At 39.0% G+C, this 17,462-nt stretch overlaps 1 protein-coding gene across 2 annotated transcripts in view; it reads right to left on the bottom strand.

Moving 5' to 3' along the window:
• ODAD2 (outer dynein arm docking complex subunit 2) overlaps nt 1–15,976 on the bottom strand; it is a 181,530-nt gene extending 165,554 nt beyond the window's left edge. For both annotated transcript variants that reach the window (XM_004425263.3, XM_087420714.1), the window contains exons 1-3: nt 15,714–15,976; nt 14,287–14,549; nt 8,212–8,369 (exon numbers count right to left, since the gene is read on the bottom strand). In XM_004425263.3, coding sequence (XP_004425320.1) covers nt 8,212–8,369; nt 14,287–14,510 — 382 coding nt within the window. In that variant the 5' untranslated portion in view covers nt 14,511–14,549; nt 15,714–15,976. The remainder of the gene's footprint in view (nt 1–8,211; nt 8,370–14,286; nt 14,550–15,713) is intronic.
• Nucleotides 15,977–17,462: the final 1,486 nt, after the last annotated feature.

Genomic DNA, 17,462 nt, shown 5'->3' with positions numbered 1-17,462 from the left:
AAACATAAAGACTAACAAATCCTTCAAAGTCTATTTAAATGTGTTTCTTGGAGAGTGACGTCAGCATCATGGCGGAGTGAGCTTTCCCGTGAACTCTTCCCCCGACAAGATACAACAAAAGCAACAGTCACAGACCAACAACGGAATCCCAGACAGTGAAAACCTAGAGCGGAAGGATCCACACTGCCGCACATCTGAGAGCGGAACATGCTGGGCCCCCAGAGGAAGTGGGGAGAGGTAAGGAGAACTCCGCTCCCCCCTCATCAGATCAGCGATCCCAGTCCGCGTGGCTCCCAGGGAGGGGGGAGGGGCGGCCTTCGGCAGGGAAACCGTGGCTCTTCGGACTCTCTCAGCCAGTGGGAAACTCCCGCACAGAGGACTCAGAGGAGCCACAGGGCTACCATCAACATCTGAGCACCCCAGAGAGCCAATAAAGAGGGGCAATCGAGAAGCCTCCCACGTCAGGGACCCAGAGGGTAAAAGAGAGAGCTCCCCCCTCCCCGCAACCCGGACTCTGCAGCTCAACCGACCAGACCAGACCTAGCGATCCCAGGCAGACCTGATCAAAAGACTGGACCCGTGGATCGCAGCGGGAAAAAAAAAAACAAAACTGCGGATCGCAGCAGAAAAACCGGGGCAGAGCGCAGGGGGCTTAGACTACACAGCCCTTTACCACCAGACAGTGGCGGCAGGTGGAAATTGCAACCAAAGACTTCCAGGATGAGGAAAAACAAAACCAACACAGGAACCACAATGCAAAAATATATGAAATCACCAGACCAGAAACAAAATGACAAGCACCCAGAAATCAACCCCGAAGACACAGAAATCCATAAACTAAATGACAGAGATTTCAAAATAGCTATCATAAAAACACTCAACGAAATACGAGACAATACAGACAAACAATTCAATGAGATTAGGAGTTTCTTCACAAAAGAGATTGAAATCATAAAGAAAAACCTATCAGTGCTGATGGAGATGAAGAACACAATGGAGGAGATAAAGGAGAATCTGGAATCTTTAAAGAACAGAGCTGACAATATGGAGGCAAGAATTAGTACTTTAGAGGATAGGAATACAGATATACTCCAGATGGAAGAGGAGAGAGAACTAAGACTAAAAAGAAATGAAGAAAGACTCCGAGAAATATCTGACTCTATTAGAAAATGTAACATAAGAATTATAGGTATTCCTGAGGGAGAGGAGAGGGAAAGAGGAACAGAGAGCCTATTCAAGGAAACAATAGCTGAGAATTTTCCAAATCTGGGGAAGGAGCAGGAAATACCAGTAAGCGAAGCCAACAGGACACCTATATATATTAACAGACAAAGGCCTTCACCACGACACCTAGTGGTAAGGCTAGCCAGGGTCAACGACAAAGAAACAATATTAAGGGCAGCTAGACAAAAACAAAAAATAACGTACAAAGGAACTCCCATCAGGCTCTCAGCGGATTTCTCAACAGAAACTTTTCAGGCTAGAAGAGACTGGAATGATATATTCAAAATACTGAAAGACAAAAACTTTCAGCCAAGAATACTCTATCCAGCAAAAATATCCTTCAAATATGATGGAGAAATAGTAACTCTCCCAGATAAAGAAAAGCTAAGGGAGTTCATGGCCACGAGACCCCCACTACAAGAAATACTCAAGAAGGCCCTCAGGCCTGAAAAAAAGAAGAGAAAGGGAACACAAAGCTTGGAGGAAGGAGAAAAGTAGGTAGACAAAATCAGAGAAATAGTAGATCTTTACCGGAGTAGGTTAGCAACCACTTAAATACTAACCTCAAAGATCAAAGGAAGAAATTCACCAAAAATAAATTTAACCTCATCACTGTAAACACACAGCCACAACACAAGATAGAATAAGGTATAACAAGAACAACTTAGAAGGGGAAGAGGAAAGTGACTGAATTGACTTAGTATAAGGAAATAGGAGGCCATCAGATAATGGACTATCTCATACACAAGATTTTTTACACAAACCTCAAGGTAACCACTAAACAAATAATCAAAGCAAAACCACATATGATAAACAAAGAGAGAACTAGAAGAATCATAAGACAGAACAACCAAACTGAATTTGCAGTCCAAAACAAATGGGACAAGAAACAAAGGAAATGCGAAAGAACCAGAAAATAAGTGACAAAACAGCAACATTAAGCCCTCATATATCAATAATTACCCTAAATGTAAACGGATTGAACTCTCCAATCAAAAGATACAGAGTGGCAGGATGGATTAAAAAGCAAGACCCAACAATATGCTGCCTTCAGGAAACACATCTTAGCACTAAAGACAAGCACAGGCTCAGAGTGAAAGGATGGAAGACAATACTCCAAGCTAATGGCAAACAAAAGAAAGCAGGTGTTGCCATACTCATATCAGACAAAGTAGACTTCAAGATAAAACAGGTTAAGAAAGACAAAGAAGGGAAATATATAATGATAAAAGGGACACTACATCAAGAAGACATATCACTTATAAATATATATGCACCCAACATAGGAGCACCAATGTACATAAAGCAACTATTAACAAACCTAAAGGGAGAAATCAACAACAACACAATAATAGTAGGGGATCTTAACACCCCACTTACAGCAATGGATAGATCATCCAGACAAAAAGTTAATAAAGAAATATTAGACTTAAATGAAAAACTGGACGAGATGGACCTAGTAGACATATACAGAGCACTCCATCCAAAAACAGCTGACTACACATTCTTCTCAAGCGCGCATGGAACATTCTCTAGGATAGACCATATGTTGGGAAACAAAGCAAGCCTCAATAAATTTAAGAAGACTGAAATCATAACAAGCATCTTTTCAGACCATAAGGCTATGAAACTGGAAATGAACCATGAAAAAAAACCTGGGAAAGTGACAAAAACGTGGAGATTAAACAACATGCTACTGAACAACCAATGGATCATTGATGAAATTAAAGGAGAAATCAAAAACTATCTGGAAACAAACGAAAATGATAACATGCCATATCAAACCATATGGGATGCAGCAAAAGCGTTCCTGAGAGGGAAACTCATAGCGATACAAGCCCACCTGAACAAACAAGAAAAAGCCCTAATAGGCAACCTTAAATTACACCTAACAGAACTAGAAAAAGAAGAACAAACAAAGCCCAAAGCCAGCAGAAGGAGAGAAATAATAAAAATCAGAGCAGAAATAAATGAAATTGAGACCAAAAAAACAGTAGAAAGGATTAATGAAACAAAGAGTTGGTTCTTCGAGAAGATAAACAAAATCGACAAACCCTTAGCCAGGCTTACTAAGAAAAAAAGAGAAAAGGCTCAAGTAAATAAAATCAGAAATGAAAGAGGAGAAATTACAACGGATACCATGGAAATACAGAGGATTATAAGAGAATACTATGAGAAACTATATGCCAACAAATTGGACAATCTAGAAGAAATGGATAAATTCTTAGACTTATACAACCTCCCAAAATTGAACCAAGAAGAAATGGAGAATCTGAATAGACCAATAACAAGTAAAGAGATTGAAATAGTAATCAAAAACCTCCCAAAAAATAAAAGTCCAGGACCAGATGGCTTCTCCAGTGAATTTTACCAAACATTCAAAGAAGATTTAATACCCATCCTTCTCAAACTATTCCAAAAAATAGAAGAAGATGGAACACTTCCTAAATCATTCTATGAGGCCAACATCACCCTGATACCAAAACCAGACAAAGACAATACAAAGAAAGAAAATTACAGGCCAATATCGCTGATGAACATTGATGCAAAAATCCTCAACAAAATATTGGCAAACCGAATACAACAATACATTAAAAAGATCATACACCATGATCAAGTGGGATTTATACCAGGGACGCAGGGATGGTTCAACATCTGCAAATCAATCAACGTGATACATCACATCAACAAAACAAAGAATAAAAACCACATGATCATCTCAACAGACGCAGAGAAGGCATTTGACAAGATACAACATCCATTTATGATAAAAACTCTCAATAAAATGGGAATAGAAGGAAAGTACCTCAACATAATAAAGGCCATATATGACAAACCCACAGCCAACATCCTACTCAACAGGGAAAGACTGAAAGCCATTCCTCTGAGAACAGGAACGAGGCAGGGCTGCCCACTCTCACCACTCCTGTTCAACATAGTACTGGAGGTTTTGGCCAGAGCAATTAGGCAAGAAAAAGGAATAAAAGGAATCCAAATAGGTAATGAAGAAGTGAAACTCTCACTATTTGCAGATGACATGATTGTATATATAGAAAACCCTAAAAGAATCTGTTGGAAAACTATTAGAAACAATCAACAACTACAGCAAAGTTGCAGGGTACAAAATCAATCTACAAAAATCAGTTGCATTTCTATATGCTAACAATGAACTAACAGAAAGAGAGCTCAAAAAGATAATACCATTTACAATTGCATCCAAAAGAATAAAATACCTAGGAATAAATCTTACCAAGGAGGTGAAGGACCTATACAATGAGAACTACAAGACATTATTGAAAGAAATCCAAGATGACATAAAGAAATGGAAAGATATCCCATGCACGTGGATTGGAAGAATAAACATAGTTAAAATGTCTATATTACCTAAAGCAATCTACAGATTCAATGCAATCCCAATCAGAATCCCAATGACATTCTTCACAGAAATAGAAAAAAGAATACTAAAATTTATATGGGGCAACAAAAGACCCGAATAGCTAAAGAAATCCTAAAGAAAAAGAACAAAGCAGGAGGCATCACAATCCCTGACTTCAAAACATACTACAAAGCAATAGTAATCAAAACAGCATGGTACTGGTACAAAAACAGACACACAGATCAATGGAACAGAATTGAAAGCCCAGAAATAAAACCACACATATACGGACAGCTAATTTTCGACAAAGGTGCTAAGAACATGCAATGGAGAAAGGAAAGTCTCTTCAATAAATGGTGTTGGGAAAACTGGACAGCCACATGCAAAAGAATGAAAGTGGACCATCTGCTATCGCCATTCACAAAAATTAACTCAAAATGGATCAGAGACCTGAAGGTGAGACCTGAAACTATAAAGCTCATAGAAGAAAATATAGGCAACACACTATTTGACACTGGTTTTAAAGGAATCTTTTCAGATGACATGCCTACCCAGACTAGGGAAACTAAAGAAAAAATAAACAAGTGGGACTTTATCAGATTAAAGAGCTTTTACAAGACAAATGAAACCAGAATCAAGATGAACAGACAACCAACCAGCTGGGAGAGAATATTTGCAAAACATACATCTGACAAGGGGTTGATCTCCATAATATATAAAGAACTCACACAATTGAACAACAAAAAAACAAACAACCCGATCAAAAAATGGGCAGAGGAAATGAACAGACACTTCTCCAAGGAAGATATACAGATGGCCAATAGGCACATGAAAAGATGCTCAACATCACTAATCATCAGGGAAATGCAAATCAAAACAACACTAAGATACCACCTCACGCCTGTTAGAATGGCTATAATCACCAAGACAAAAAACAACGAATGTTGGAGAGGATGTGGAGAAACAGGAACCCTCATACACAGCTGGTGGGAATGCAAATTGGTGCAGCCTCTATGGGAAACGGTATGGAGATTCCTCAAAGAATTAAAAATAGAGATGCCCTATGATCCAGCCATCCCACTACTGGGAATCTATCCAACGCACCTGAAATCAACAATCCAAAGAGGCTTATGCACCCCTATGTTCATTGCAGCATTATTCACCATAGCCAAGAAGTGGAAGCAACCTAAGTGTCCCTCGACTGACGATTGGATTAAGAAAATGTGGTATACATATACAATGGAATACTACTCAGCCATAAAAAAAGACAAAATCGTCCCATTTGCAACAACATGGATGGGTCTGGAGTGTATTATGTTAAGTGAAATAAGCCAGAAAGAGAAAGACAAACACTGTATGATCTCACTCATATGTGGAATATAAACCAACACATGGACAGAGAAAACTGGACTGTGGTTACCAGGGGCAGTGGGGGTGGGGGGTGGGCACAAGGGGTGAAGGGAGTCATATATATGGTGATGGACAAACAAAAATGTACAACCCAAAATTTCACAATGTTAGAAACCATTAAAACATCAATTAAAAAAAAATGTGTTTCTTTCATTAAGCTTTCTCTGATCGACTCAATTAAAATTAATCTCTACTTGTGAGATTCTACTGTACTTAGGAACTTTCTCATACCTCTTGAGATGTTCTACCTTGTATTGTAATATCACCTATATATGTCATCACCCTAACAGGACAAAGACCAAGACATTCTTTTTCTTTTAGTTGACTGAGGGCCATTGTTCAGAATAGGCATTTGATTAATATATTCAGAATTGACTTGAAGATAGAGAAATACTGGTCTCCTTAGAAGAATCATCACTAGAACTGTGTGTGCGTGCGTGGGTGCGTGCGTGCCTGTGTACAGGTGCTCAGCATTCATAAATGCCTTCTTTCCAAAGCAGCAGGCTTCTTCAGTCTATAGATCTACTGCCTGTCTTTTCCACCTGTTCAAACTGCTTGTATTCTCAATGCCTTTTAATGTTAGCATTGGAAAAAACAAATCTAACCAGCATTTATACACATACCAAAATTATAGTGAAAAACTTAAATACCAACTCAAGAGCAAGTCTGACACAGATGTGAAAGTTGAACCTAGAGATGCTGCAAACAGAATTTGGCAAAGGTAAAAAAACCATATGGTTGAAAATGACCGAGAAAGGAGCTAAACCTTGTTTAGAAAGGAGGAATTCAAGTAAGACGAAAATATATATGCGTTTGGACAGGGAGGGGGAAATGCCTATGGGACTAATTCAGAAAGCTTGACCTGACTGATACAAAGAGGAGGCCAGTGATGGCATCAACTCTCCAACAGGCAACGGGCTACGCCACCAGAAAATAGCAGAAAAGGCGCAGGGCCGAGACAAGACCGCATGAGGGGAGAGGGGGGCACAGAGAGGAGGCCCAGGAATCAACAGCTCATTGAGCATCTCAACTTACCCTCAAGGCTGTCAACTAGAAAGATCTGTGACAAGGGATACTAAGTGAATTCTGGGGAAAGACATAAAACTGACTCCCAAATTGCTGGGTACCACGCAATTTGGACTTAAAACTAAGAGTTGTACCTAGAACTCATACAGAAAAGGCAAAATGCAGCAAAGGATACATATTTAGCCAAACTAGATAATAGCAGTCTATGTGTTGTTTATATATTATGTTGAATTTAATGAATAATCGTGCCTCTATTCACTATCTTCTAGAATTCAGCTTTACTCTCAAGATTTCATCCCTCTTCAGGAAATTAGCTTTGATGTACAGATAGCCCAATAAGGAAGAGTAGGAAAGAGGATGCTGTCTTAAAGTTCACACTAAGAAAAAAAAAAAAAGCACATTCCCACCTCATAGCAACAGGCAAAGAATGATGAGAGGTAGAACACAGGTACCTCACGCCTGGGACCCACTGGTCACGTGATTCCAAAGGCACAAAACACATATACAACATCATTACCTACTGGTAAGTGTTTCTACTCATAAGAAATATTTAGAGCACAATTACAGCAGGCAATCAATTACATTCTTTTTTGCATGTCAGATGATTGATGATAATGGGAGCATTATGTATCCCTAATGAAGAGGAAAAGTATGTCCCACTGAATGAATGTAACTATTCACAAACAGCTGTGAAGTCCACAATGGAACAGGGCTGGGACAAACGGAAAGTGAGATTATTGTGGACTATCTCTGCTAAAGGAAGAGCCTACATTCATTTTAAAGGAAACAGATCATCATGCATCACAGCAGTATGTGAGGGAGAAGGTGGATTTCGCTGCTGGCCCTGGTCATCTATCTTCTCTCCTGACGTGGACCTTCAAGGCTACAGGCCTCTGGTCTTTCCAGAAGCTAAGAAGGCTCTCTTTAAACCACATGCTAAAAATTAGAAATCTAGAAGCTTACTCACTGTCAAATATTAGGCCTTTTATTTTAAAGCAGAAATTTGATATGAGCATAACATTTCAGCCAAGGAAAATTAACGACATTTTTATGACGTTGAACATATGACTTTTTACCTTTAGGTAGTAAAACTTTTTCAAGAGACCATAACAAATGATTCCCCTCAAGATTACATTTCAAAAAGTTCAAATCACAGACTGGAATGTAAATATCACCTTCAATACACGCTTGTGCTTCCCTCAGCTTTGTATTTCCGGCAATAAATAACAAGCGTGACAGCTGCCCGAAGCTCCTGACTTCAATTTGCGGTACAGAGAGAAACAGCAAAGGCCGTCCATTTTTATCCACTTCTTCTGATTTGACTCTTGTTTCACTAAAAAATGAAAACAAAAATTGAAAGCTTAAGGTTACCTGGATGCCAGTAGAAGTCAAATTTAAGACATTTTGACAAATTATTCCCATGTCTCTTCATAAAACACTGAGAATATAAACACCTCTTGGTAGAAGCTCATCTATTTTCCCACTTTCATCCACGCTCAGACCCTTAAATCCCCAAACTTATTAGCAACCATAGTGAGCAATATGATACATCCAGGAAGAAAATTTTAAGAAATTTCTTGAACACCTACATGAACTCAATCATAGTTTTTGTTTTTCTAACATTGTGTTGGACATCTTTTAAAAAAATTACTGGTTCTACAGAACCATTTGTGTTTGTGGGTTTTCTAATGTTATTTTATTTATAAAATTTTTACATCATAGTAATTAGTGGTTAGAAATTTTCTTGGCTACTCTGTGTTTATGAACAAAAAAGATATGAAAAAAAGACAAACTAGATCCCTTCTGTGGATTATTTTCCCACTCCAAACCCCCTAATTTGGTTTACTTTAGGATAATAAGCAGTTTTTCTAAATGGGCTTTTCCTGATCAAAAATTATTGGGTCTCCTAGATTTGTGTTTCTGTCCATTTTAATGATTTTTTAGGTTGGCATTCTAGAAATATTAAGACGTTTTTACAGCAGTGATATTTCTATAGATTTCTACCACTCACAACACTAATTAAACTGCCTCGGTTTTTCATTACATACTGATGTCTCTGGCAAAACTGTCCACAACTTCAGACCTGATCTAACTAACATATTTTAAATTGTAATGCAGGGCCAGCCCCGTGGCTTAGCGGTTAAGTGTGCGCACTCCGCTACTGGCGGCCCGGGTTCGGATCCCGGGCGCGCACCGACACACCGCTTCTCCGGCCATGCTGAGGCTGCGTCCCACATACAGCAACTAGAAGGATGTGCAACTATGACATACAACTATCTACTGGGGCTCTGGGGGACAAAAAAGGAGGAGGATTGGCAATAGATGTTAGCTCAGAGCTGGTCTTCCTCAGTAAAAAGAGGAGGATTAGCATGGATGTTAGCTCAGGGCTGATCTTCCTCACACACACAAAAAAAATTGTAATGCAGATAAACAGATGTAAAATGTTGCCAACTCATCAGAAAAAGTAAATCTGACAGACTCATACTCTACTATTAACAGTATTTCAGTGGAATAGAAACAAGAAGATAGAAACTGTGGGAGGCAGAATAATGGCTTCCCCCAAAATGTCCATGTCCTAATCCCCGAAACCTGTGAATAAGTTATATTACACGGCAAAAGTGACTTTGCAGATGGATTAACTTAAGGATCTTCAGATGGGAAGACTATTCCGGAATATGTAAGTGGGTCCAATGTAATCAAAAGGGTCCTTAGAAGGGGCAGGCAGGAGAGTCAAGTCAGAGAAGGCGATGTGACGATGGAAACAGAGGTCAGAGAAATGCAGAGCCATAAGCCAAGGGATAGGTGGCCTCTAGAAGCCAGAAAAGGCAAGAATGAATTTTCCTTCAGCTCCTAGAAGGAACACAGCCCTGCCAACACTCCTTTCAGCCCTGTAGACTCATTTTAGATGTCTCACCCACAGAACTGTAAGATAATAAATCCATGTTGTTTTAAGCCATTAGTGTGCGGTAATTTGTTAAGGCAACAATAGTAAGCAAATACAGGGACGTTTATCAGGTCTTGCCCACTGCTCTATCCCTACTCCCTCGAATAGTAACTGCACACAGAAGGTCTTCAATATATATGAGAAATCAATTAATGAATAAAATATTTTTAGACTTGCCAGTGACATGCATCACGGACGAAATGTATATTTTCTCTAAAATAAAGCTTTTGGAATAATGTCCTTAGGACTGAGGAGAGTTCTTAAAGGCCTGTATCAGAGCTGGCCACCCGAGCTAAGTGGATGATGACAGGACTAAGTTATGGGCTGCCTGAATGCCAACAATATCAAGCTACTTAACTTGAAAAAGTGAAACGCTAGTGAGAAACAGGAGACCTGAGGGGCACAGGTGACACTCCTCATTGCTCCTACCAGCTGAAGCCCGTAACTGAACAGAGCACTAGGCACTAAAACACCAGCTACAGAGAGGAGTGCTGAAAAGTAGGTTTCAGTTTCTGGGCTCATAGTCTCTAACACATGAAGAAAGAGCTCTTTGAAAGAAAAATACTACATCCACCCCAGGAAGATCAAGAAGAACGTGCTGTAAATGAAATCCACCAACCTGATTAAGAGACTTTTAAACTGGAATTGGCAAAAGGAGCTAAAAATACTCAGCTTATACTATAAAGCAAGAGAGCAGGAAAATGTCTTCTTTATTTAATCCTCAATGTCTAGTTTAGTGTCCAGAACATAGTAATTACTCCATAAATGTATGTCTAAATAGTAACATAGGAAATAAGGCCATAGTTGAGAAACAATTTAGTAATTCTCAGGGATGAAAAACAAAGAGCTCAATAAACTTACGGCCACTGATCTTAATACCGTGACTTAGAAATTTTACCAAAATACGATAATTATTGTTTCATAAAACAATACAATTTTGAGGTTGGAGATCATGTAAATTCCGTCCTTCATGATATTGATCAGAAAACTAAGGACCAAAAAGGTATGAATTGTGTGTGAAGTGTGCATTACTGAGGGGAGAGGGCCATTGCTCGGGCGTCCTGACTTCTCATCCATACAGAACTCTCACCAGCATATAATTTTATCCCAACTCGTACATATCACCGAGACACAGCAGAGTGAGATTCGTAACTGAAATATGGCAATATTAAAGCAGACGCGATTCAAAAATCATAGTTTTACCGGGGAAGGAGAGAAAAGAACAGGTAATAACATTTTCACAGAGGGATTCTGAATGCTTATCCAATTTATAAATTTCCCAAACTACATTATAAAGAGTCAAAGCACATCAGCTCTGTGCACCACCAAAAGATGGTGTTACTATTGAGTGGTGTCATTTGTCCTTAGTTTACAGTGGATTTGGGCTTCATTCTGAGGTGTTTTAGGAAGATTATTAATCTCATCCTGTCTGATAAGAACAAAAGCAATCAAAAATGGTAATAAAAGAGACATATGATTTCCATTAAAATGAAAGTAGAAATATTTTCGCCCCAAAATTCAAGATGGAGAGATGATGACAAATGTTATTACAGGATAAACAGCTGTACATTGGGAATGATTCTAAAGGAAAAGAATGAATCATGCAACATGTGAAAAGCGCTGTGCCTATCTATTCAACTAACAGCGATCTGCACAAAAGGAAAGAAGACAGTTGACGAAACGTAAAACCTTTTCAGTTTGTGACTAAAGCATCAGTTTCAACGTCAGGTGCCAACTAGCCCAGTTCAGAAGAAGGCTGATCAAACGTTTACTGACTTCTACAGAGAGTGCATTTGGAGATGCACAACACCAAACGAGAAGTGAGGCCAAAAGCATAAACATATTCCCCAAAATATCTGCAGAGATCAACAAAAAGGGGTAGCTTGCGTACTTCACAACTTTCATTATAGATAAAACTGACTTGTTTGGGAACAAAAGGCCTGAGAGAATGTACGTCCCCAAGAAGAAGAATCTGTCTTTACTCTAAAACATCCAAGGATGCTCCTATTTGGTAGAAACACGTCGAGAGACCCCAAGCTTAAATCCTTCTTGATGACTGTGGCTATCCACATGGACTTACAGATCTGAATCCTGACTGGAGAAAGAGGAGCTTCCCCACTTTAAATAAAGGACTAAACGGTGTACTAAGGGCCAGCAGCCAAGCAAGAAGAGTGCATGTGATTCAAAGGGCAAAGAAGGAGGTATCGGGGCTGTTTAAACAACACGCTCTTCTGGCCATTGAGGGCATCTCTGGTTTACATCGCTGCTTGTGTTGCCGGATGTAGCAAACACCAAGTGGCTGTGGGTTGCTGACAGTTCTTTGGTTTGGGGGGTAGAGCAAGGGACATGGTCAAGACCTGGATGTGAAAGCATTTGGTATTTTCCATCATTACCAAAATCTCAGCTGTATCCTCTGCCTTCTTCGGGGCGATCAGTACCTATCTGGTTTTCATCAAGCCACACAGGCATGGTTTCTTTCAAGTGTAACAAGCGCTACTATCAGATCCCTCTCATCCCTTCCAACATCAAAGATATCGTCAATAAAGGTCAGCAACAAGAAGCCTGGATAGAAAAATTGGCCCAAGGAAAAGCTGCATAGTAAATCTGACAGAAGGAAGACAATCAAGGAGTAGTTGGTTCAAAACATGGACGGTGTCAAAATGTCAGCACATCCTGCCTAAGAGGAAACGCTGTACATAAAGCTGTGTGCAGAGATATAAGGGAAATAAAGCAAAAAGAAATGGGAGGAGGACAGAGAAAGAGAAATAGGGATACATTTGAGGTGTGTAACAGCCCCCCTAACTAGGTCGCAGATGAGGTCATGTTTTACTTGGAACACAAAATTAGTACAGAAGCAAGATATGACAACAGTCTTGATACTCTTCCGACATCTGCTTTAAATCCATCTTTGTACTAATTAGTGCATATGTTTTTAACTGATTTTGCAGATGAGTTCATCTTTCAAAGGTTAGAAAAAACAATGTGTGATACTATACTGAACTTAGATGGGAGCAACGAAGACTTGGGGAGAACATGACCACAGGCACGGTTAGAAATAAAAACAATTAAAAAAAAAAGAGATTTCAAAAAATTCAGAGAGAAGGTAGACCGTGATATCAAAACTAAAGGGCTTCTGAGGAGGCCAGCAACGTGGCGTAGTGGTTAAGCGCGCACGCTCTGCTGCTGGCGGCCTGGGTTCAGATCCCGGGCGTGCACCGACGCACCGCTTGTCAAGCCATGATGTGGCGGCGTCCCATATAAAGTAGATGAAGATGGGCACGGATGTTAGCCCAGGGCCGGTCTTCCTCAGCAAAAAGAAGAGGATTGGCATGGATGTTAGTTCAGAGTTGATCTTCCTCACACACACACACACAAAAACGAACAAACTAAAGGGCTTTTGAAGCACGCTTCAAGAATGGTTTTGCAGTTCTAAAAATGAACTTTTGAGTTTATTCTCACAAATAATCCCAAAGGGAAAAAATGGAAAAGGCATCGATAAGAAGCTTTGGCTAGTTAGGGAACTGTTTTTGACTTTAAAAGTTCATATGCAAAACCAAAGAGAAACATGGTTGCAGAAAAGAGGCACAGAACGCCTGAAGTGGAAAATAAACTGAGGCTGACCAAAACAAAAAAAAAGATTTATATATGAATTTGTATACATTTATCATATATAATCATAATAGATACTTGTATATTATACATAAATATAACATATAATTGTATTGATATAAATTTTTGTAATTTATATAAATATATATATTTTAGCTACATTCAAAAGAGATAAATTGATAGCCTGCTATTTGAGGTAGAGGTAGGATTTTTTTTAATCTCAGATTTGGAAGGTTCTCATTTGAGGACAATGCTGATTATTAAGAAGTCTCTCCCTTATATTGAGCAAAATTTACCACTCTCCCTCTGCCACCCCAGGAACTGACAGATTTAAATACCAGAAGGGATTCTGTCTACACCAGAGATCCAAAACCAATGCCTACTGGGCGTCTGGCGGGTCATATGGATGAGTGGAAAGGCCAGACATAAAACAACAGCAAATGCTGAAAGTGCAGTGACCTGGAGAATGCATCCCTTTTCAAAAGAAATTCAAATTTAAATTAAAAAATTATATAAATAGGGTATTGGCCCAATAAAATATCCTCAGATTTATCCCAAGTGCCTCCAGGTTGTAATCCCCCGTTTAGAGGATTTCTGAGATTTACAGAGGTTACATGACTAGCCCCAAACCTATCACCAATCAATAAAAATATGTGCAATAAAGATATTAAATTCTAGAAGCAATTAACCCGCTTACCTGACAGCATAACCAGATTCAAATGCTGAGGGGTTCAAACCTGTTTTCCATTCAAGTGGATCTACAAAAACATATTTTGCCTCTTGGGGATGTTTATAGATAAAACTCTCCACAAACACAATAATTTCTTTCAATATGGCTTCATTTAGAGGGGTAGTTTCGAGGGTTCCAGTTCCACGTCCAGCAGCAGTCCACTGCGCGGATCTCGTCAGCGCCACGCCCATGGGACCGGTTAATGGTCAGAGCTGAGCTGACCACACACGCTACGTCAGAGGAGAGAGAGTTAGAAAGAGACAACAGCATCTGCCTCTTCACTGGAGCATTCTTCATTTCCAAGACTTTAAGCTGGGACTACGCAATCCACAGTCTGCATATTAATCTTAGAGACTGATTTTTGAATCCTCTACCTGCTCTTCAATTCAATAAAATAGTTAATTTTCACTGAATCAGCTCTAAGTAAAACTGACTAGTAGTTAAGGATTTTCCAATATCTGTCTGCCCTGAAATGAATAACTGCTTTCTCATTTCCCCAGGCGTAAGAGAGAAAATTCAAGTAACGGGGCAGAAAACGGAAACAGAAAACTCCAAGAGTGGAAAAAAGAATTGGAAGAGGTTGGCGTCGAGGCCTTTGGTTCACAGCTCTGCTGGGCCAGAGGTTAAGTGCGCAACGCTCTTTCGAGCTGGGTCACACATTGTTTAGAATTATGCTAGTAAACTGAATTCTGTTACCCTGACTTTCTTATAGTCATCATATCTGCATCTGTGCAATGATGACTGATGAACATGATTCTGGGGGCTCTGTGAGTTCCCCAAGTACCTGCTGAATTAATAAGAAATAGAGTAAGAACATTACTGTGAAATACTATAATTTTTTCTGAAAATTGGTACAGCACACAATTGATCCTATTAATGAGAATATTTGAGCAATCCAAATAGTGCACCCTCTGCCTACACATCCTGCCCAGAATATTTTATTGTACTTCACAACTTTCTTAAAAGCAAATGTGAGAGATGTAAGAATAAATGAGAATCAGCCTGTTTTTTCTAAATTGGCTATCAAAAGCATCTAGCATTAAAATCTAAAACAGAAATTCAAATGAAATAAACTTTACTTTGGCTGAACAGAAACTAGTCTTTTAAAGAAGATCTTTAAAAAGATAACATATCTGTAACATCAAATAAGAGCCAACTTAGAAAACAAGTTCTGACATTAACTCATTCTGGACATTTAAGACTTTTTTCAAACAATCTATATTTGTTTGTTTTCTTATTTGTAATAACACTGACCATTAAAACCTTTCTTCCAGAACATTAGAACAATGGTTATAAAGTTAAATATAAAATGCAATTAGCTTTTCCTCCATCATTATTATAAAAGCTCAGAAGTACCAAGATTCTACAGAAATGACTTGAAGATTTTTCTGTACCGTATTAAATCTTGAAATCCAGTACCAGGGATATCTAGATCAGTGATTCTCAATGGGGCAGCATTGGCTGCTGAGAGGCAGTTCCGAAGTACTATACAGATGATTCATTATCAAAATGACAGGACGGAGACATCGTTGGCATTTAGTGATGGGACCAAGAATGCCAGATATCCTGCAACGTGCAGGACAGTCCCCCAGAAGGAAAAATTATGCTGCAATCTCCAGGCATCTAGTAGGTGAAAAACTTCAGATAAGTAATATCCGTGCCTAGAACCTACTTTACAAATAACCATAAAGTATTTTTTTCACAGTGTTACTATACACTGAATTTTCCAGGATTGCAATAATCATATAAATCAAAGGAAGGTTGTACATGCTTCATTTTATAAGGAACTTTACCAACAGCTCAGCATTTTGGAAAACACCACCATTGATGGCAATGCTATTCACACAATTTAAGTTTCAACGACACACCTGTATCAGCCAGCACTGGGAGCCACCGCAGTCACAGTAATTCTATGGAACGCTGGAGCATCGGACTACTTTACTGTATATTCTGGTGTAGTGGGACCTGAGCATTTACATGCTGGTATTTTATTACAATTATTTTCCTTTTAATTTTTCTTCATTTTACAGTTAGAGCTCTATCGATATTTCAAACTATACACATATATAGGATTATTACCTATGATTAAAATGGACATTACAAAATATTTGTTATAAAAACCAAGTATTCGATCAGATAGGGTTGAAAACAATTGAGACATATATATATATATATACACACACACATACATACACACAGACACATATATACACACACACATACATGTTTATATATAAAAGTGTTTATACATAAAAGTGCTAGTGAAATAAAATGCATACAATTAGGGTACAAATTTGTTCTGTGCATTTCTTTTAGTATTCCAGTGTTTTGCTTCTATTGCTAGATTCCAAATACCTAAGCATGGACTGATGTTTATGCGTCACACTCTTGACTTTCCCAATATTGTGAGAATAAATGCAAACTAAGAATAAGTGCAAATAGCTTTCTTACACAGAAAGGCTTAGGTGGACAGTTCTGTTTGTTTTTACTGTTAAGTGTAACACTTGTTTTGGTGATCTTATAAAGCTATAGTGTGCGCATCATTTCATTCTTGTACATTTTTAAAGAAAAATGTGAAATTACATAGATTACATAAGACTGCGGCAATCAACATACCATACAGCAACTTCCTAGAAGACACTTGAAAAAGAGCTAATAGGGGCTGGCCCCGTGGAGTAGCAGTTAAGTGTGCGCGCCCCGCTCCTGGTGGCCCGGGGTTCGGATCCCAGGCACGCACCTGTGCGCCTCACCGCTTGTCAGGCCATGCTGTGGCGGCATCCCATATAAAGTGGAGGAAGATAGGCAGAGATGTTAGCCCAGGGCCAGTCTTCCTCAGCAAAAAGAGGAGGATTAGGCATGGATGTTAGCTGAGGGCTGATCTTCCTCACAAAAAAAAAAAAAAAAGAGCTAATAAATGCAAAAAAAAATTCTTCTTTTCATTACGATAAATTTTTATAGAAATACAAACATAACATATTTGAATCTCTTCAAATTGTTTTTCTGAATCTAGTAAACCAGAAGCTGCAGCAATGGACAGGCTTGATTCTAGAAGGCTGGTTAGCAGAAGGCCTAAGAAAACCTCAGGGGGGGTTATCACCATCCAGAAGGCGAATAGAATATTATTAGGAAAAAAAGGTGGAACA

The sequence above is a fragment of the Ceratotherium simum genome, chromosome 32, assembly GCF_057802395.1.
Source record: "Ceratotherium simum simum isolate JZ-2026a chromosome 32, ASM5780239v1, whole genome shotgun sequence".
NCBI classification, from domain to species: domain Eukaryota; kingdom Metazoa; phylum Chordata; class Mammalia; order Perissodactyla; family Rhinocerotidae; genus Ceratotherium; species Ceratotherium simum.
This window is presented reverse-complemented; position numbering and strand designations above follow the sequence as displayed.